The sequence below is a fragment of the Carcharodon carcharias genome, chromosome 15 (genome assembly GCF_017639515.1).
Source record: "Carcharodon carcharias isolate sCarCar2 chromosome 15, sCarCar2.pri, whole genome shotgun sequence".
Classification (NCBI taxonomy): Eukaryota; Metazoa; Chordata; class Chondrichthyes; order Lamniformes; family Lamnidae; genus Carcharodon; species Carcharodon carcharias.
The window spans coordinates 9,343,577-9,366,744 of NC_054481.1; the positions used below are offsets into that span (position 1 = coordinate 9,343,577).

Sequence of the window (23,168 nt, forward strand, 5' to 3'; positions counted from 1 at the left end):
AGATGCTTGAATTTGAACTAACAAAGGAACTGAAGAAGCTTGAATTTGAAGCAAAGGACAGTGAAATGGCTTTTAAAAGGGAATTAAAAATTGTGAAGATAGAGAAGGAGGAAAGAGAAAAAGAGAGAGAATTCCAACTCTAAATGTTGGAAGTTAAAAAAGAGATGCTAGTAGGTGAGGAAGGATTTATCTCTAGAGTAGAATCCAGTGGGGAGATGTTTAAATTTGTACAAGCTCTTCCAAAGTTTGAAGGAAAAGATATTGTAGCATTCTTTATTTAATTTGAGAAGCTAGCTAAACAGATGAAATGGCCACAGGAAAACTGGACATTATTATTACAGTCTAAGTTGTTAGGTAGGGTGCTTGAGGTATATGCTTTGCTATCAGAAGAAATGTCAGTGAATTATGATGTGGTGTAAAGGTTATTTTGAGTGCATATGAATTAGTCCCTGATGCATACAGACAGAAATTTAGGAATATGAGAAAACAGCCTGGGCAAACTTATATTGAAAGAGTAAAACAAAGTAATTTTGACTGGTGGATACGGGTGTTAAAAATAGAAACAACCTATGCAGCTCTTAGGAAAGTAATTCTTTTGGAAGAATTTAAATATTCAATCCCTTCAGTAGTGAGAACTCATGTGGAGAAACAGAGGGTTGATTCTGTAAGACAAGCAGCAGAAATAGTTGATGATTATGAGTTAGCTCATAGACCAAAACCTTTTTTTTTGTCACCTATTCAAATTGGAAAAGGATAAAAGTGAGAAGGTGAAAGGAAGGTAGATAGTCAGGGAAGGGAAGGAATAGCTAGAAGTTCCCAGGAAGTTTTTTCTCAGAATAAAAAGGAAGGTGCTGAAGGTAGAAGTGACATTCAAAAATTGAGGCGTTTTCAATGTATTAAAGTGGGGCACACAAATTCAATGTGTTGGAAATTGCAGGAAAAATCTGTCGGAATTGTAGGGGTACAGAAAAGCTGTGGAAGTGAAAGTACTGTGGCTTCTGAGGTTCAGGCACAAGAGAAACCCGTGGTTTGTGTACAGGTGAAACGGAGAATTAGTGAAAGGTGAAGAAGTGGGGACGTGTTCACAGTTAACTCGAGAGAATCCGGGGGAGCAGGTTGCAAAAACGTTTAAAGATTTTGTGTATGAAGGGGAAGTCTTTCCATGTGTACGGAGTGGAGTCGGTAAAGATGTTAAAATTTTAATAAGAGACATGGGCTAGTCAATCCTTAATGTTGTGGGATAGTGATATTTGTTGTTCAAAGGGAGTATTGCAGGAGAAGGTAATAATAAGTGGGGTTCATGGAGATGCTAAATCTATTCTGTTGTGGAAGGTAAATTTAAAGAGCAAATGGAAGGTAGGTGAAGTTATAGTCGGAGTGGTGGAAAAATTGCCCATTGCAGGGGTTCAGTTTATTCTGGGTAATGATATAGCTGGATCAGAAATAGGGTGTTAATGTGGTAGTTGAGCAGCCTGTAGAAGTGTTTTTGACAGAGGTGTTACAGAAGGAACATGCTGGATTGTTTCCTGATTGTGTTATAATGAAATCAAAGGCTCATCGGGAAGAACAAGACAAACAAGATAAGCAGGCAGTTCAAAGGCAAGAAGAAGGTGTCGAAATCCAATTAGCTGGCACTGTGTTTGATAACAAAACAAAAACAGAATTACCTGGAAAAACTCAGCAGGTCTGGCAGCATCGGCGGAGAAGAAAAGAATTGACGTTTTGAGCCCTCATGACCCTTCGACAGAACTTGAGTTCGAGTCCAAGAAAGAGTTGAAATATAAGCTGGTTTAAGGTGTGTGTGTGGGGGGCAGAGAGATAGAGAGAGAGAGAGGTGTGGGGGGTGGTGTGGTTGTAGGGACAAACAAGCAGTGACAGAAGCAGATCATCAAAAGATGTCAACGACAATAGTACAATAGAACACATAGGTGTTAAAGTTAAAGTTGGTGATATTATCTAAATGAATGTGCTAATTAAGAATAGATGGTAGGGCACTCAAGGTATAGCTCTAGTGGGGTTTTTTTTTAAATAATGGAAATAGGTGGGAAAAGGAAAATCTTTATAATTTATTGGAAAAAAAGGAAGGGGGAAACAGAAAGGGGGTGGGGATGGGGGAGGGAGCTCACGACCTAAAGTTGTTGAATTCAATATTCAGTCCGGAAGGCTGCAAAGTCCCTAGTCGGAAGATGAGTTGTTGTTCCTCCAGTTTGCGTTGGGCTTCACTGGAACAATGCAGCAAGCCAAGGACAGACATGTGAGCAAGAGAGCAGGGTGGAGTGTTAAAATGGCAAGCGACAGGGAGGTTTGGGTCATTCTTGCGGACAGACCGCAGGTGTTCTGCAAAGCGGTCGCCCAGTTTACGTTTGGTCTCTCCAATGTAGAGGAGACCACATTGGGAGCAACGAATGCAGTAGACTAAGTTGGGGGAAATGCAAGTGAAATGCTGCTTCACTTGAAAGGAGTGTTTGGGTCCTTGGACGGTGAGGAGAGAGGAAGTGAAGGGGCAGGTGTTGCATCTTTTGCGTGGGCATGGGGTGGTGCCATAGGAGGCGGTTGAGGAGTAGGGCGTGATGGAGGAGTGGACCAGGGTGTCCTTTTCCTTTTCCCACCTATTTCCATTATAAAAAAAAACCCCACTAGAGCTATACCTTGAGTGCCCTACCATCCATTCTTAATTAGCACATTCGTTTAGATAATATCACCAACTTTAACTTTAACACCTATGTGTTCTATTGTACTATTGTCGTTGACATCTTTTGATGATCTGCTTCTATCACTGCTTGTTTGTCCCTACAACCACACCCCCCCCTCCACCTCTCTCTCTCTCTCTATCTCTCCGCCCTCCACACACACACCTTAAACCAGCTTATATTTCAACTCTTTCTTGGACTCGAACTCAAGTCCTGTCGAAGGGTTATGAGGACTCGAAACGTCAACTCTTTTCTTTTCCGCCGATGCTGCCAGACCTGCTGAGTTTTTCCAGGTAATTCTGTTTTTGTTTTGGATTTCCAGCATCCTCAGTTTTTTTGTTTTTATCTCTGTGTTTGATAACATTGTTCAAATGGAAGGAATACAGGACAATTCAGCTGAAATGTTTAACTCGGAGGTTATTGGAATTACAGAAAAATGATTTGCAATTTCATGAAAGCTTATTCAGAAACAGAAGCAACATGTATTCCAGTATGTTATTACCTTCGGAAAGGTATTTTAATGGGAAAGTGGTGGTCGGATCATGTGTCAGCAAATGAAGGCGGGGGGTGGCAGGGGGGCATCAGATTGTTATCCGATTAGGCCATAGAAATGAGATTCTGAGAATTGCTCATGAAATTCCAATGGAGAAACGTTTAGGAATTAGGAAAGTTTAGGAAAAGATACAGAGATTTTTTTTTGGCTAGGATTGCATAGGGATGTAGTCAAATTCTGTAGAACCTGTCATACATGTCAAATAACAGGAAAACTACAAGCAGTGGTTAAGCCGGCGCCTTTAATCCCAATCCCAGCATTTGAAGAACCTTCTCCAGAGTCATGATTGATTGTGTAGGACCCCTGCCTAAGATTAAAAGTGGAAATCAATATTTATTGACAATAATGGATGTGTTTACCAGGTTTCCTGAAGCGATACCTTTAAGAAATATTACAACTAAGAAGATTGTGGAGGAGTTAATTTTTTTTTACAAGATATAATTTACCTAAAGAAATACAATCAAATCAGGGGTCAAATTTCATGTCACAGCTATTTAAGGAAGTAATGAACAGTTTGGGGATGAAACAGTTTATGTCCACAGCTTATCATCCAGAGTCACAAGGAGCTTTGGAAAGATGGCATCAAACTTTAAAAACTATGATAAGAGTAGACTGTCAGGATTATGCACAGGATTGGGAAACAGGAATTCCATTTTTGTAATTTGCTATTAGAGACGCTCCTAATGCATCAACTGGTTTTAGCCCTTTTGAACTAGTTTATGGTCATGAGGTAAGGGGACTCAGATGATTCATGAGAAATTGGTAGGTCAAAATTCAGAAACTATTCTCCTGGGTTACGTATCAAATTTCAGGGAAAGATTGAACAGAGCATGTGAGTTGGCTAGGGAACATTTAAAGATATCACAGCAAGTGATGAAAGTGAAAGCAGATAAGAAAGCTAAAACTTGCAGTTTTGTTTCTGGGGGGGAAATTACTAGTTTTGTTACCAATACTAGGTGGTTCATGAAATGCAAGATTTAGTGGACCTTGCAAGATTGAAAAGAAATTGAATGAAGTAAATTATTTAATAAGTAATCCAGATGGAAGAAAGAAGCAGAGGGTGTGTCATGTAAATATGCTTTAAAAAGTACTTTGACAGGGAAGAGGAACAAAAAGAGGTGTTAGCAATGGTGAATGATGAGAATGAGTTAGAAGTGCGGGACTCTGAAATTGATTTTCCTGTAATCAAATTGATTATTGAGGGGGTGCTTAAAAATTTGAATGAAATATTGAGTTACCTTCCAAGCAAATGTCAAAGTGATTTGGAAAAGCTATTGCAATCACACAAACCTATTTGTGGAAATAGGTTTGGAAAGACACATTTAGCTTTACATGATGTATGTATAGAAATGTCGTCTTCAATAAGGCAATAACCTTATAGATTAAATCCGGCAAAGTTATCACAAGTACAAAAAGAAGTTGATTCCATGCTTCAAAATGTTATCATTGAGTCTAGTTGCAGTAACTGGAGTTTGCCTGTTGTACTGGTACCGAAACCAGATGGAACTCAAAGATTGTGTGTGGATTATCGAAAGGTGAATGCGGTGACAAAAGTAGAATTATATCCCATACCACAGTTGGAAGATTGCATTGGGAAAGTGGGACAACCGAAATTTATCACAAAGATTGACTTGCTGAAAGGCTATTGGCAGGTACCATTGTCAGAGAGAGCAAAGGTATTATTAGCTTTTGTAACACCAAGTGGACTATATCAGTTTAAAGTCATGCCATTTGATATGAAGAATGCGCCTGCAACATTTCAAAGACTGACAAACAAAGTAATTGCAGGTCTAAGCATCTGTGCGGTTTATATTGATGATCTAATCGTTTTCAGTCAGACATTGGAGGAGCATTTACAGCATCTGGAAGAATTATTTACTCGACCACAAGAAGCTAATCTGCTGATGAATTTGCAGAAGCGCAGGTGACGTATCTAGGTCATACCATTGGACATGGTAAGGTGGCTCCAAGAGATGCGTAAGTCAAGGCTACCATGGATTTCCCAGTGCCTACAACAAAACGGGAAGTTTTGAGATCTCTGGGCATGAGTGGGTTTTACTGGAAATTTATACCAAATTTTAGCCAAGTGGTTGTTCCACTGACTGAACTATTAAAAAAGCACAAGAAGTTTCAATGGTCACTGGAGTGTCAGAAGTCATTCAATAGTTTAAAAGTTATATTAACTATGACACCTGTGTTGGCAGTACCCAATTATGCCAAGCAATTCATGTTTGGAGTTGTACTGTTTCAAGAAGATGACACTGGAATTGAAAAACTGATAGGGTATTTTTCAAGGAAGCTGAATGTACAAAAGAGAAGATATTCAATGATCGAAAAAGAGACTTTGAGTTTGGTGTTAGCATTGCAGCATTTTGAAATTTATGTTGCAAACAATTAATTTGAAACAATAGTTTATGCAGGCCATAATCCTTTGAAGTTTTTGGACAAATTTCAAGACAAAAGCAAGGCTTTTCAGATGGAATATAGTATTACAACCATTTAATCTACAGATTATACATATTGCTGAAAGAGAAAACCTGTTCACAGATGTATTATTAAGAGTTTGAAGCTTAAAAGAAGGTGGGACTTTTTTTAATAAACCTAGACATGGGACTGGAGTGATTTCTGTTAATACCAAGGACTTGTGTGTATATATAGTTATGTTAATGCATGAATTTGGTAATGTAATAGCATAATACGTGTAGGAGATGGTGTGAGATAGGTTGTTAAAATGAAGCTGTCTTTTAGAATTATGACCGTTCATTTTTTCGATAGGGAGGGGAATGTCATGAAGCTATTAATGTATATAATATTATTGGAAAATATTTTCTTTTAAAATGGAGTTTTAGTTTGTGGGTGCGTCTTAATTGGATTAAAGCCAGCTAGTCTGGGTGCTTTGATGTGTACTAGTTTTGAGATGTGGAGTGCATTTGCATTTTTTGAATACAGCATTCAAGAAGGCGAGTGAAATCTGGCACCTAGCTGGCAGAGACCAAGCAGTATGTTTATATTATTAATAAAATTGGTACTATGAAAGGGGTTTTATTGTTAGAAGAGGCTGGTGATACAATGAGAATTTACATTCAATGGGCTGTGCTAGGTATAAGGATAGCAGTTTTCTTGTGTGCAGGGCACAGGCAATGTAAGATCAAAGCAGCTGTAAGCCTCCAACTGCCTCCACAGGAACCAAAGTGAAAAGAACCTTATTTTGAACTCATAAGGTGAAAATGCTTTGCCTGGTGTGTGGTTAAGTCTATGGGTTGCTGTTGCCTTAATGGAGATTAGTTTGGGAATTTGTTAACAGTTATGATAGTAGTAATTTGTAGCCATGTGTATATATTTAACTTGTGTAAATTAATAAAATGTTTTATTTAGTTTAATATAATTTAATAATTTAATACTTCCCTCTGGGATTTTTAAATAACTCAGCTTTACCAAAGGCTGAGCAAAAGCTGCGCTATTAGGAATGCCATCTTTTGGATCAAATGTTAAACCGAGACTCTGTCTGCCCTCTTGCGTATACGTGAAGGAGCACTATCTGAAGAAGATTAAGGGAGTTCTCCCTATGTCCTGGCCAATGTTACTCCCTCAACCAATATAACCAAAACAGATGATCAGGTCATTATCACATTACTGCTTATAGAACTTTGGTATGTGTAATTGGCTGCCATGTTTCCTCATTACAACAATGACTACACTTCATAACAACTCCATTGGCAATAAGATGCTTTGGGATTCCTGAGGTCATGAAAGATATAAATGCAAATTGCTACTTAAAAGGTTTGTAAATGAGATGGTGTGACATTGTGCAAACTCTAATTTGAGTTTTTGATTAATGGAAGTCCTGAATTAAATATTGCATAGATTGCGCATAATCCAATTATAAATCCTTGAGCGACTTTTATGAAGAAATTTTTCTTTTCTATTGATAGATTATATGTGCAATGGGGAAGTTTCACCTTGCTTATACTTTTTTGAGTTCTATTTTTAAGGATATTGTTGTTAAGGACATGGCATTTCAGCTGTACATCACTTAACATTTTAATAGAATGTGGTTTTTGTTATTGAACAATCAAAAATGAAACAGCTGAGAACTCTATGACTTGATGAGTGAAGTAAAGGGACTTTGGCACTATGATGCAAGATCTTAATACAATAGACAGGCTGACAGTTATAGCCAAATACCATCTATGGCTATTTCAGTTTAATTAGATAAACTTATCACAAAAGATTGGCAGGGTTTCCTTCAGGAGGACATTCTACACTAAAAATTGGGCTAAATATTGAAAGATCTTTTTGCCTTGTCTAAGAAAATGTTTATTTCACAATTTTTTCAAAAATCTATATTGATTTAATGTTCCTCATTTGCACTTAATTAGAGTAATAAAAAATTGATCTGTCTGGCAGAAAATTATATCATGATGGTAAAGAGACAGTAAAACTGTAATGAGTTCATATGAAAGTCAGCAATTTCTACAATGTGTCTGAAAGTTTGGCAGAGTTTTCTCAGGATTTTCAAAACCTAAATTCACACTGTTACACTGTCATTCTGAGCACTGGTTTCTGTCCCCAAAACCACTTAACCAAAAATATGCTGCATAGCAACCACTAATAAAAACTCTGCTCATGGACCAACAAGAGATCTGCTTTCTTTAATGTTGTTGGAAAATAATGAGGGCGTTGCATAGTTGAAAAAAGCTTTGGATGACTTGAGCAAATTTGATAGTATAGCACCCACCATTAACACCATCCATACTAATCACAGGTAGCTGCTTGTGTAGAGCAAATGGTGCTAACCAATTACCATTACCATTGGTGTCAATTACAAAGGCACTGATTAAATATATTAAACATGCCAGCTATTTCAGGCAACTCAATAAGCTTTTTGCACTTTGTTAAAGTACAATTAATTACTGTTAACTACTCACCTAAGGAGCTGAGGTACTGCCTCTGTTTATAACAGGTAAAATATCAGGTGACATATTGGCTGAGTTATGGGGTTACATGTGCCATTCCTCAGATGGTAAAATCTAATTTAATCCCTCCTATGTGAAAATCATCTGGATTTAATTGTTGTTCCGTTTGAAACTTTTGAAAAGGGCACAATGCCAATGGTTGGCAGTTGGTTTCTTTGGTGGCCAGTGCAGTAAACGGTGTTCTCCTAAGCAGTCGTTCTCGAACTGACATCTGTAGAACCCTGGAAGGCCTGCCGAGATCTTTCAAGGGTCTGTGATGTAGGGCCAGCCTTACTAGTGAGCAACACATGTGAGCCTAGGGCTTCATGGTCAAGATTAAGTGATTGGGTTGTGGCCAGAATCATGCTCTGCTAAGTTGTGTTCCTGCTTTCTCCATGTTATGCTCCCAGGGGGTATCTGTTTTCTCCATGTTCTACCCTCCCTAGGCTCTTGCATTCCCCCTGTTCCCTTGGTGTTTTCACTGAGCTCTCTGGTCTCCTGCTCTCTCCTGACTTCTACCTGTGCTCCTGCCAATGATAGACAATCTCTGAAGTGAGAAGCAGGGACACCCATCTCACTGTTAATCTGTAGGTAAATATCTGTTTTCTCAAAGACATTGTTAAGATACTTTTTACATGCAGCACTTTCGTGTTATGGATAATTTAGAAGGTCTGTGATTACCAATCCATTTAAGAAGGGGACTTTCATCCAAAAAAGTTTAAGAGCCAATGTCTTGTAGGAGTTACTTTAGATGTGATAAGGGTAGTGTCTTCTAAGCTTTTGGGCCAACAAGGGAAGATATAGGTACAGTGCATAAATGTCTCTTAAAGGATTTAAACAGAAAGTACTGTTAACTATTCATCTGAAACATTGTGCTCTTATTAGACACGTTTTATATAGTGAGCAAGTGACATTGGTGCCTGCTTATAGTGATGGAGACTGTGAAAGCATAAATCAGTCGATCCATGAACATTATGCAAATTTAACTTTTGTGCAAATCAAATATTAAGCATGAACTAAATCTGCATGCCATGCTCTCCATGCCAACATGATAAAGATGTATTCAGTTTAAAAAAATATATAAAATTACTTATCAGAACAATTTCATATATTTAGACAAAGTATTCTTATCTGGTTTACCTGTTTTTATCTGACACCTTGTGCTTTTACTGTACACTGTTTATAGGGAGAAATCACATTAACACTAATGTGCTTTCTTTAAGTAATGGGCACTGTAATAACATAAATCAGTTTGTATGTAAAAAGGGAGTAAAGTACATTGCAAAATTAATTATGTGGTACACTGGGACAGATTTTGTGAGCTGTTTGAGGACATTGGATGTGGACTGGGCTCCAAAAAGAGCTGGATCATCCAGATTTCATGCTGGCCCTCATTTTGGGTGTTGCTGCATCCACTCTAGTTGGCTCAAGGGCAGGGGAGGATTGGAAACAATTCAGCCCTTAAAGGCAGCAGTACCATTCAAGAGGCAGATGCAATTAAAGTCCCCGGGAGGAAATCTTTGTTCTTTGAAGGTTATGGACCAAGATTTTAATGTGGGCACCTTTGGATAAATTGTAAATTTCTGATTTGCATGCCAGTGGTCATCATGTTAACTTAAATGTTCTGTCTCATGTATGTGAGTTTGTGCTGCCATATCATTGGTGGGATGGCGTCAAAACCCAAAGCCGCAGTTCGGATACCTCTGCAGCCTACTTTGTAAGTGGAAGAACAGGAAAGCAAGAATGAGTATCAAATTTGATGGTGCAGAATTAGGAGGAGTGCGCTGGTTTGACTGTGAAGCTTCTTGTTTCATCGTCTGGAGCGCTTGTACAGTTAGAAAAAAAGGGGATTCCTCCTTTGTTAAAGGGAAACAGTTGTTAGTGCCTCGGGAGAGGCCATGGTATAGGACTGTTGAAGGGCATTGTGGCTGGTTCCTCTTTTTTTACTTTCAAATAAACAATTCATAAACGTGGAGTGGTGGTGGGAAGGGAGAGACATACCTGACCACATCTCCTTCACTAGGTGTAAAGTATTAATAGCATTCTGAAACCATCACTAAAGCAGATAAAACTTTTTTTGCTCAAAAAGCCAAAAATAAAGACCTTTCTCTGCAACATCAGTCTGTTCTTTAAGATAGACACCATTGGAATGCAGCCTCAGGTAGCTGTAGTTCGTGGTTCCTCTGAGAGCAGTTTGGTCTGCACCTGGTGCCTCACTCTCTTTGGCATTTTTTTATTGCTGTGCCCTCTTTAGGCACAACCACCTGAAGAACAATGCAAGGAATTCAAATGTACTGCTGTTCAGGTGCAAAATGGGAATGAAAGATTACTGCACATTTTTCAGGCACTATTTGGTTGCTAAACCCAAGAAAAACATCCCAACCATTCTGTAGCATCTGGAATGTAAAGAAATTGCTCCTGTTTAGTGCATTTTCTAAATGTAAAGCAAACCGTATCCATTCAGCAAGTTTAATTGTGACTCATTTGGTTTAAGCCTGGCAGCAAGAAATAAGCTAAGGCCAGTAACCACTGCAGAAGTGACTCACAGCTTTGCTACAAGGGACCAGTCCTCTTCTTCACTAAATTGGTTTTCCCTGAATTTCAGAATTTAGGGCCTAGAATTAAGCTGAAGCAACAGTCAGAGAGTTGGTGGTGTGTTGGAGGCTGGAGTTGGAGGAACATAGAGTTCTCAGCAGGTTGTAGGGCTGGAGGAGGCTCCAGAGAGAGGGAGAGGTAAAGCCATAACTTGATTTGAACATGAGAGAGATTTTAAATTAAAGGCATTGGGGCGACCATTGTAGATTAGTGAGCGGGACTTGATGCGAGACAAAGCACGGACAACAGAACTAAGGATGAGTTTGAGTTTATGGGAGGATGGGAAGCTGGGCAGGAGAAATTTGATTACGAGTTTGGAAGTAACAAAGGCATGAATGAAGGCTTCAGAAACAGACTGAGGCAGGTGGAAGAAGGTAGTCTTTGTGATGGAAAGGATATGGGATTGGAAGCTCAGCTCGGGGTCAGGTAGGATGTTGAGGCTCTGGACTGCCTGGCTCTGCCTGAGGTTAAAAAAGACCTTCGCCAGGTAGGAGAATAGAATCAATGGCGATGAAGTGAAGTTGGTGCTGGGGACCAGCAAACGTCGCTTTGGTCTTCCTAACAGTTTAATTGGTGGAAATTGAAGCTCATCCTGAACTGGATGTGAGACAAATGGCCTGACAACACAGTGGCAATGGAGGAGTCAAGAGAGATGGCGATGAGATAGAACTAGGTGCTGTCAGCAGATTTAAAGACAGATCTTTGGGGTCTCCTGAGGTAATAATGCAGGGGTGGGAAGAGAAGTCACTGCAGGAGATTTTTGTCTAAGACTGGATACGTAAGAGTGGAACCAGATGAAGGCAATCCTTCTTACCCGAATAATATGGAGTCACCTCGGAGGACTATAGAATTGGGTCAAAAGGTATAGGGAATTGAGAAGGATGTGGAAAGATATTTATGTTTTAGAGGATGTCATTTGTGCTGTTTAATGAAGGTTACTTCAGTGCTGTTCAAACATGGAGTTATGGGAAAGGTGGGCATGAATTTGGGGAGGCGGCAACATGTTCAGGAACTAAGAGGAAAGGGAGGCTGGTGATAAGGCAGCTGTTTGCAAGGTCAAAGGGGTCAAGGGTGAGTATTTTGAGGGAGGGTGATGATAGCAGATTTGAAATGGAGAAGGACAGTAATTGAAGGGAGGAAACCATTTGTGATGTCATCTGGCATGGGGACCTGGAAGGGAAGTTTGGTAGTCAACAGGTCAGTGGGAATAGGAGATGGATCTCATGCAGCTGAGCCCGAGCAGAGCATGAGGGGAGCTAGTAAAGAAAGTTGAGAAAGATGTGGGTTCATAGTTACAGCAGCGAGGAACCTTGGGAGAAGCTTGGCATGGTAAACAAAGGGAAGGATGTGGCAGAGACAGCTCTCTGGCCTCAATTGGTGACAGAAGCTCATTAGCTCTTCGCACTTTGGAGGAGGCAGGGTAGAAGGATTTAAGGAGATGCTCGGTAGTTGTAATAGTGGAGAAGCCGGGTAGTTATCTTTATATTCCAGGCTGACTCTAGTGTAATGCAGGAAAGATTTACAAGAATGGTTCCAGGGATGAGGAACTTCAATTATGAAGTTAGATTGGAGAAGTTGGGACTGTTTTCCTTTAAGAAAAGAAGGCTGAGAGGAGATTTAATAGAGGTATTCAAAATCATGAGGAGTCTGGACAGAGTAGATAGGGAGAAGCTGTTCCCCACTTATGAAAGGATTGAGAATGAGAGGGCACAGATTTTCCAGAATTTTCTGTTTTTAATATAGAATTAAAGTAATTGGCAGAAGAAGCAAAAGCGATACTAGAAAAAAACCTTTTCACTCAGCGAGTGGAATGCACTGCCTGAGAGGGTGGGGGGGGATTAAATCAATTCTGCTTTTTTTTATATCCCTTGGATTCGAGGGATTCAAGGTGGGGGCTGTACTGGGGGTGTGACAAAGGTGGGAGACAGTAAGAGTTTTTACTGGGCTCAAAGATGAAGGTGAGGGATTGATTGAGGGAGAGTACAAGATGAGGTGAAAAAGAGATTTAAATGACCAAGAATGAGAGTTGGGGAGGGGAGATGCTGCCATAGTGATAATGTGACTGGACTGGTAATCCAGAGGCCAAGACTAATGATCTGGGACATGACAGCTGGTGGAATTTAAATTCAACGAATAATAAATCTGAATTGAAAGTCATTCATTGTGGTAAAAATCCATCTGATTCACTCTTGCCCTTTAGGGTAGGAAATCTGTCATCCTTACCTGGTGTGGCCTACATGTGACTCCAGACCACAGCAATATGCTTGACTCTCAATTGCCCTCTGAAATGGCCTAGAAAGCCATTCAGTTCAAGGGCAGTTATGGATGGGTAACAAATGCTGGCCTCGTCAGTGATACTGACATCTCACGACAGAATTTTAAAAACTTAGTGCGTGGACTGAAAGGATAATAAGGATATCTTGGTAAGAAAACTCAGGGTGCGCTTGGTTAGGTAGTAGAGAATGAGGATTGTAAAGAAGAGGAGAGAGGGGTGGAAGAAGGTAAGCTGCTCAAAGGAAAAGGTGCCAAAGGAGTAGAGAGAGAGAGAGACCAAGGTGCCATTTGATGATGAGGGCCACTTAACCATCACAGCAATTTTGGGGTGCAAGTGATGAAATAATGTATAACAAGTGGGAAGTCTTCCCTGTTGTCATCAATGAACTAAGAATCAAAGTTAATATGTCAATACAATCATCTATATAAGACCATGGATGGAAAAGGCCTTTGTTTGCAAGTGAAGGGTCATTCTGAAAGACAAGGTGACAAAAGGCAGTGAATGTTAAGTGACTTTTTGGGCTGGGCAGATGATGGAAAATATAGCCAGGTGGGAGGCTTCAGTAGACTCATAGATGTTTACAGCACAGAAGGAGGCCATTTGGCCCATCACATCCACGCCAGTCAACAAAGATTTGACGACACTAACCTCCTTTTCCAGCACTTGGCCAATATCCCTGGAGACTCTGGCAACACAAGTGAATACCTAAATACTTCTCAAATGTTACAAGAGTTTCTGACTCAACCACCCTTTGAGCAGTGAGTTCCAGACACCCACCACCCTCTGGGTGAAAAATTTCTCCTCAACTCCCCTCTTTGCCTTCTACCTCTTATCTTAAATCTATGCCCCCTGGTTATTGACCCCTCTACCAGTGGAATAAGTGCCTTCCTATCCACCATACTATGCCCCTAATAATCTTATACACCTCTATCAGGTGCCCTTTCGACCTTCGCTGCTCCAAGGAAAACAACCCCAGCCTATCCAATCGTTCCTCATTGCTCAGACCCTCCAGCCCAGGCATCATCCAGGTAAATCTCCTCTGCACCCTCTCCAGTGCAATCACATCCTTCCTATAATGTGGTGACCAGAACTGCATGTAATTTTCCAGTTGTGGCCTAACCAGTGTTTTATACAGTTCCAGCATAACCTCCCTGCTCTTGTATTCTATGCCTCGACTAATGAAGGCAGGCATTTCGTATACTTTCTTAACCACCTTATCTACTTGCCCTGCTACCTACAGGGATCCTACCATTCATAGTGTAATCCCTTTTAGCCCTCCCCTAGCGCATTACCTCACACTTTTCCATGTTGAATCCCATTTGCCACTGCTCTGCCCACCTGACCAGTCCATTGATATCCTCCTGCAGTTTATGGCTATCGTCCTCACTATTTACCGCCCTACCAATTTTGGTGTCATCTATGAACTTCTTGATCATACCCCCTACGTTTAAGTCCAAGTCATTTATGTACACCGCAAACAAGAAGGGCCCCTGCACCAAGCCCTGCAGAACCCCACTGGAAACAGACTTCCAATCACAGATCCCCCTGCCATCACCTTCTGCTTCCTGCATCTCAGCCAATTCCCCCAGTAGGGGGAAAGTGTTGTGTGAAGGAGCAGTGTAGATGACATGTGAACTGGTTTAGATAGCTTTGAGAAGAGCAGAAATTGGCTTTATTGTTCTTTGCAAGATTATTTTGCACAGGTCAAATCCTACAACTTGTTCAGTACATTATCTGTGTTACAAATAATAGGCATTTGTCAGCTGGACTGTACAGGGCAAATGGTAATCTAGTTGTAATTCTCTTCAATGCGTTATTGTGTGTGGGCTCTTCAAACCTTTGTTGACAATGAAATTAACATCAATATAGTTTGTAAAGAGCTCAGCAATGGATTTTTTTAAAAAACTAGCTGTGTTTATTTTTTAAACTATGCCACCTGCTTTATCCTGCCTTTAAGTGTTGCGTTTATGTTCCACGATTCCTTTACATTGAAATGTAAACTGGAATTAGAAGTTGGTTTTCACTTGCCTTTATGGAAAACCATTTAATTAAAAATTATTGGTTTCCAGCTACATTGACAGTGAGACTTTTTTAAAATTCATCATTTTATGATATGAGATAGCACACCTTGTAGTATATTGATTTCTGCATATTGATTGATCTGGATCCATCCAGATGTGAGTTGGGAGTCATTTAGCCATTTGCTGTGCACAAATGGCCTGCTCTGGAAAATAATCTTGTCACTACTAAAAAAGTAGTTCATTTATTGATCACATCTTGTGTGTCCTGAGGATGTGAAAGGTGTTGTATAAATGCAAGTTATTTCATTCTTCTTTTCTTTCCATATATTTTCTTCTTGTGTATCCAGTGCCAGTATATTCTTGATTCATTTTGGAATCCAGTTTTGGCTGTGTGATGGGTCATAAAAAATTAAAAAACTGAGTCCTAACAGCACAGATTGTTTTCTTATGAGGAAATAATCATTAACATGCAGAGGAATAGACATTTTTTAAAAATCAGCTTTATTTTAAATGCATGTTACTCCCATCCATAAAAGCTGCGTGTGTACCATAAGTTAAATTGGAATCAGACCAGGCCTATCCATTTATCTATATATAACAAACAAGTGTTCCAATACACAATTTAAAAACCTTTAAACCTCATGCAACAGATTGTTTCTTTAAAATTAACTATTTAACCTGAGAAATAATGTGCCAATTCTTCTCACCCTTTCAGCATCATCAGTTTGTGAGTCAATATGGATCAACAGACGGCTCCTGCCATCTTACTGAGTGTGATGGATCATATACAAGTATCTGAATTGGAAGAGTCAGTGTTACAGAGCTTAATAACCCCAAGCCCTCGAAGTGAAATGGTTGCCCATGAATTCCAAGAGCTTACACTGCAGCCAAACCCGCACCTACCTCCTTTGAACGAGAGGAAGAATGGTGAGTATTGTAACAGAACAAACCAACTGCAGTTGCCTGTATCTGGAAGAGAGAAAATAATATTGATAAGTCTTTTTTGAGGTTGTCAGGTAATGTTTATGGTGTTTGAAATTCTTGCAGAACTGTGAATGTGCTATTGCTGTACTCACAATAGTAGTCAGAAGCTATTTGTTGCATTGTTGACCTTATATAGTTGATAATTGAGTTGAAATGTTCATGAAAGCTGCTTCACTTCCTCCTCCATCCACTCCCTCCTGTAACTTCACCAGTTACTCTGTGCATAAATGTAGTGCAAACCAGTATCGTATCGGACACAGGTAAAGAAAAAGCAGTTCATCAGTTAATTTCCTTCCCAGTATGATTTCCTGCTCAATTCTGCCCAGTTCTACATGTTTTGCTATGTTTGCACATGAGGCATTTGAATCAATCCTAGTATTTGAATATTTGTGATCAGGGCAATATTTGGTACTTTCAAGTTTTGTACGTACATACATACAAACATGAATTAGGAGCAGGAGTAGGTCACTTGGTTCCTTCAGCCTGCTCCGCCATTCAATAAGACCATGGCTGATCTGATTGTAACCTCAACTCCACATTCTCACCTACCCCCGATAACCTTTCACCCCCATGCTTATCAAGAATCTATCTAGCTCTACCTTAAAAATATTCAAAGACTCTGCTTCCACTGTTTTTTCTGGAAGAGAGATCCAAAGACTCATGTCCCTCAGAGAAAAAAAATTCTCCAAAAAAAACATTTCTCTGTCTTAAATAGGCGACCCCTTATTTTTAAACAGTGACCCTTAATTCTGGATTGTGCCACATGGGGGAACATCCTTTCCAAATTCACCCTGTAAAGACTCCTCAGGACCTTTTATGTTTCAATCAATCACCTCTTACTCTTCTAAACTCCAGTGGATACAAACTTAGCCTGTCCAACCTTTCCTCATAAGACAACCCTCCCATTCCAGGTATTAGTCTAGTAAACCTTTTCTGAACTGCTTCCAATGCATATACACCCTTAAATAAGGAGACCAATACTGTAACCAGTACTCCAGAGATGACCTCACCAATGCCCTGTATAATGAAGAATAACCTCACTACTTTTGTATTCTGTTCCCCTTGTAATAAACAATAACATTGTATTAAGTTCCCTAATTATTTGCTCTGTACCTGTGTGCTAACTTTTTACAATTCATGCACTAGGTCACCCAGATTCTTCTGCATCTCAGGGTCCTGCAATCTCTCACCATTTGGATAATGAGCTTATTTTTTATTCTTCCTGCCAAAATGGACAATTTCATATTTTCCCTCATTATTCTTCATTTGCCCACTCACGTAACCTATGTATATCCATCCCTTTGTAGCCTCCTTGCGTCCTCTTAACAACTTACTTTCCGATCTATTTTTGTATCACCACAATTTTAGCAACCATACTGTCGGTCCCTTCAACCAAGTCATTTATATAAACTATAAAATGTTGAGGCACTGTTCCCAGTGGCACATTACTCATTACACCTTGCCAACCAGAAAATGATCCATTTTCTCTGTTTCCCGTTAGCCAGCCAATCTTCTATCTACGCCAGTATGTTACCCCCCCACAACACACCATTAGCTTTTATTTTGCTCAATAACCTTTGAGTTTTGTTTGATTAATTCTGAGAGGTTAGAGCTGATACAGTTTTCAAGAAACCTCTTCTTATACACTTTAACCAAAATTTTGTTGACATCTGGGAGTAATAACTTGATTACAGTGGGTGATTATTTCTGCTGCCAAGTCAATAATTCAATTGTAAAGTGTGGTGCTGTGTGCAAAACAAGATGCAAAGATTGCATGACTTCATTAAAATAACAATATAAAATTACAGCCTTGTGATTACGAGCTAAAAGAAGATGCAGACCTTGATGAACCTTACACTCAATGACATGTATCATTGCAGTTGTAAAATGCAAAATTGGTCAAATTGCACTGGCCAGAGGCCATAGCCTCTCAAAATAATCGATGTTCCTTTAATGTGAATTTCAGATCCCCCTCCAATGTTCTGTCACAAAGAGAATCTGAGTTTATTTTCAAATGACTATCCACAGATGTTATGTTTATGCGGAGTTGGAGCTCTTTTCTTACAAAGAGTTGTTGCTTTATTGAAGGACTCTCACTCCATCTGACAATACTTATGTGGATTTCTGAACATTATGTTGTGAATCTGAACAGCGGGTGGTTAACAGACCATCGCCATTACTTAGCAACTGTCATTGCATTGTGTATTTCTCTTTCCCAGACTAATGGACAAGGAGAGGTTTTAAGATTGAATGTAAAATGAAACCTAAAGCGTTAGAAGATAATGTATCTGATAATTCCATATATAGTACAGTATAGATTAGGGGTAAAATTGGTGGATTGGCCACTCTTTAAACACACTCTTGATTTTTCTTTTCATTGATGTCAGTAGAAAAATCTGGTTTGATGTATAGGGAACTGACGATCTGCTACCACTTAATGCCCTAATTAAGTAAAATTTCATCCCCCGTTGGTTTGTTTAAGAAAAGTTTGCATTTTTGATGAGACTGTTCTGATAAATCAGTTTTTGTCAGTTTACAGAAATATATGTGGAACAGCAGAAGGTTTAGACAATAAACAGGTGGAAATTCAACAGTATAAGTATTTTATTCCATGACATGGTGAAGCTATGTGTTTAGCCCTCGTTGAAGCCCTGTGCTTCATATAATGGGTAGAAAGTAGTAGTAATTTATACTGATATAGTGAAATACCTAGAACCATTGTTGTTCACTCTCTGGTTAAGAAAATGACTAGTTTTAAATAGGCAAAGATTATCTCGCTCATAGGGCAGAATTTTGCCATCGGCGAACAGGGGGCGGGGCCTGCTTGCCGACGTGTAAAATGATGTCGGGGGGAACCCCTGACGTCATCCCGCCCCATTTAAATTTTCAGGAAGGTGGGGGCACAGCAAAATCAACTGCGGGCCCTCCAACCTGTCAATGGCCAATTGAGGCCATTGACAGGATCATTGAAACAATTAAAGGACCTGCCTGTCCAACCTTAAGGTTGCTGGGCAGGCCAGGAGCCCTGGTGGGCGATAGAAAAACTTGAAACCTCGTCCACCGGCGGGATGAGGTTTCATGTGGGGATTTTAAAAGTTTAATAAAGTTTTAGTGTAATTTATGAACATGTCCCAGCTCATGTGACATTGTCACATGAAGGGGACATGTTAAGGATTTTTTTTTCTATTTTTAATGTTTTTAAAACTGTCAGTGATCTCCCTGAGGCTGCACTTAGCCTCAGGGAGATGTGCGCTCTATCGTGCGCATGTGCGAAAGAGCTCACTCTCGCTTTTGGGGAATCCCCCCCCGCCCGCACAGGAAGCATATAGCACTTCCCGGTGGATGTCACGCTGGACAGGCCTTAATTGGCCCGCCCATGTAAAATGGCAGTGGGGCCTGTTTCTCCGGCGGGGATTGGCTCCTCGCCCACTGGAGATTGGGTCGGGCCACCCACCCGGTAGGCAGAAAATTCTGCCCATAGTATCATACTTTCCTGCACTATTGTTCAAATACAAAGGACCAATGGGAAATGCATTGCAAAGGTAATGATTTACCTCACTTACATCCTAGAAATAGTAACTACAGTTGCTATTTAAGCCTGGATTATTCTTCGAAAACCAAATATTTGTATATATATTAATGTATGATGCACTATTTATTTACATGTTGATATTTTTAACAAGGTTTGGATTGACAATGTTGCCTTTCATTAAATTCAATTCAATTGATGATTTCATTCTATCTCCTTGATGTTATACATTTGAAAGAGAATTTGTCACAGTGAATATTTGTGCTACAACAGATAGGAGGCTCCACTTTACCCCACTGAGAAATTTTGAAGTTCTAGGACAGAGCAGGTGGCTCCTTACTGTCTGAGGAGCTGATGATGTGACTCTTTATGACACAGAAATTTACTATGTAAACCAGATGTTTCCACTTTAATTCATGGTACTGCTTAGCGTTTGTTTATATAAGCTGAAGATTGTTCTTGTGCACAATATAGAGTGCATTGTGATAACAGTATTAAGTGAAGAATAATCAGATTTCCCACATCCATTATACACAAACTTAATCTTTTTCCATGCAAACTAGCTATTAGGTATAACACTTCCATGTAAAATATTTTCTATAAATAAGTCATTATTGCTTGTCAAGAATAAGTGTACCATTCCATTCCAGCTTCACTGTTATCTGGAGTAATATAAATACTTAGTTTCATTGCAATGATTTAGGACATTGCTCACTAAATTGATCTGGGTTTCAGACCTCAGTCTAGTTGGATCAGGGCATAATTTGGCTGATGAAGTTTCTGTTTTTATAACAATGTTTATACAATCCAGTATAATATTTGTATGGAAATTGAGGTTTGGAGTGCCAGTGCAGTGTTTTAGTGGATGAAGTTAATTGACTTCAATGCAAAATCGGAAGAGATGTAAAATGGGCTGTCATGATTTGATATCACCTGCGTTATGCTATTGCGTAAAGCCAGAATTACCCCACTATTTGTCCCATATGTACATACCCTAAAAGGCAAACACTCAACTTGTGCAGTTAAGCAACTATGGTCAACAAATGAAGTAAGTGACGGAATCATGCTAAAATAAAAGGCTTGCACAAGTGCAACAAGAGGTGAAAGTCCAGTGGGCTGGGAGAGCGATAAGACAATAAAATAATGCTGGAAAAGTAATAAAAGATGCAAAATGGAAACATGAAAAGAATTTTATGTGATATCAAAGCTAAAAGCAAATGATTTTATAAATATATTAAAGAAAGGAAAGTGTGCTATATGTCCCTGTGGCTTCCTGTAACTCACCTGAATCTCTGCAGAGAGCTTCCAGGGGGTGCACAATATAGGGGTTGTGGGCGGTTGTGACCACCCAGAACGCCACATACTCAAAACTAATAGAATGAGCAATGGTAAGAGGCATGCTCCTTCTGCCCCCCTGCTCCTCCAGTACTCTTTCCATGCTCTGGTTCCCCCTGTGCTCTGTTTTAGTCAGAGCATGCTTCTGTCACCAACTGATGACAGTTTGTGTCCCAGCACCAACATTACCTGAGGTTGGATTGAACAGTGTTCAGAAAACATTGGAATTGCAGAGATTGGAAACTGACGTCAATAACTTGTTCAGAATCATTGGGGAAAAGAAGATGCTTGAAGAGTACAGATATGCTGTGCCATCTTGCTTCCCTACGTTGGTAACTAATTACTGTTTGTGATGTGATATCACAAGATCAGTGTATTGCTTCCTGGGTCAGTAACACTGAGGCTATTGGGAATGCAGGAGAGGCCTTATATAGTTAAATCTGGATGGTCTGCCACTTTCACTACACCGCGGTCAGATTATATGAATCTATGCTGAGAAACCATTTTTTGGTAATCAAGTTACGCCAAGTGGTGTTCCAGGTGATCATGGAGTTATGTGGCAGATGAGCCACAACCATAGGGGGACATGGTGGCGTAGTGGTACTGTCACTGGACTAGGAATCCATCCTAAAATCCCACCAAGGCAGCTGATGGAATTTGAATTCAATTAATAAACCTGGAATATAAAGTCATTCTCAGTAATGGTGACCATGAAGCTATCATTGTTGTAAAAACCCACCAGGTTCCACTGTCCTGCAGGGAAGGAAATCTGCCATCCTTACCCGATCTGACCTGCATGTGACTCCAGACCCACAACAACATGGTTGACCCTTAACTGCCCTCTGAAATGGCCTAGCAAGCCATTCAGTTTAAGAGCAATTAGGGATGGGCAACGGATACTGTTTGGATGTTTAAAGGGATCACTTTTTCCTCATTCATCATTTCAGTCCAGCTGAATGTTGTTCATTATACATAGCAATCATTCATTTTGATATCAAAGCATGATCTATATTGGTGCAAGCCCATCACTGTTGCTGCAGTATACCCTTCCAAATTCTAAACCACTTCTTCAAATGATTCAATATTTGAATTTTTAGCATTAAATTCCTACTTTCCTATATTATTAATGTAGCTTAATTCAACTTACTGGATCATTTATTTTTTAAGCCCAAAAGCAGCTTTGAATTATCAGTGGTAGACTTCAATTGTAAATGTAATTCTGGCACTTTGCTGATGTTGTTGATTCTACTGTATTGCCTCATCTGTGGGAAAATATACTCACAAATTGGATTCTAAAAATTAATTGCAAATCCCTTGAAAATGAGTAATGCATTAGATTAACTGAAACTTTTTCCCACAGTGTGAGTCTGTTAGAATGTGACATGTACTAAACTGGTGATATATTATTGAAAGGGGATGTAGATAGGTTAAGTGAGTGGGCAAAAATTTGGCAGATAGAGTATAATATGGGAAAACGTGAGACAATCCACTTTGTTAGGGAGAATAGAAAAGCAAAATATTATTTAAATGGGGACAGACTACGGAATGTTGCATATGCAGGGATCTAGATGTCCTCATACGTGAAGTACAAAAAGTTAGCATGCAGGTACAGCAAGTAATTAAGAAGACAAGTGGAATGTTGGCCTTTATTGCAAGGTGGATGGAGTATAAAAGTAGGGAAGTCTTAATACAACTGTGCAGGATGTTGCTGAAACCATGCCTGGAGCACGGCATACAGTGTTGGCCTCCTTATTTAAGGATAGTTCAAAGAAGGTTCCCTAGACTGATTCCTGGGATGAAAGGGTTGCCTTATGAGGAAAATTTAAGCAGGTTGGACCGAGACTTATTGGCGTTTAGAAAAATAAGAGGTGATCATATTGAAACATTCAGTAATATATTCTGAGGGGGCTTGACGGTGGATGCTGAGAGGACCTTCCCACTTGTGGGGGAATCTAGAACTAGGGGCAAAAGCTTCAGAATAAGGGATATCCCATTTAAAATGGAATTGTAGAGAAATTCCTTCTCTCAGATAAATTATGTACCCCTGACAGCAGTTATACAGATTTCCAAACTACAGGAGGAATCTAGGGTTATGGTGGGCCAGCCAGGAAAATGGAGTTGAGGCCAAGATCAGATCAACCATGTTCTTACTGAATAGTGGAGTGGGCTCATTAGACCTAATGGCCTACACTTATTTCTATTTTTTATGTTCTTAAAAATTTGTCCAGTAC

The 23,168-nt window shown here is 39.7% G+C and overlaps 1 protein-coding gene across 1 annotated transcript in view; it reads left to right on the top strand.

Annotated features, from left to right (window-relative positions):
• The window catches only part of mrtfba (myocardin related transcription factor Ba), a 283,562-nt gene that overhangs the window by 122,352 nt on the left and 138,042 nt on the right, over positions 1 to 23,168 (top strand). Inside the window, exon 6 of the mRNA XM_041206102.1 lies at positions 15,805 to 16,016. Within this exon, the coding sequence (XP_041062036.1) occupies positions 15,827 to 16,016 (190 nt within the window). The 5' untranslated portion in view covers positions 15,805 to 15,826. The remainder of the gene's footprint in view (positions 1 to 15,804; positions 16,017 to 23,168) is intronic.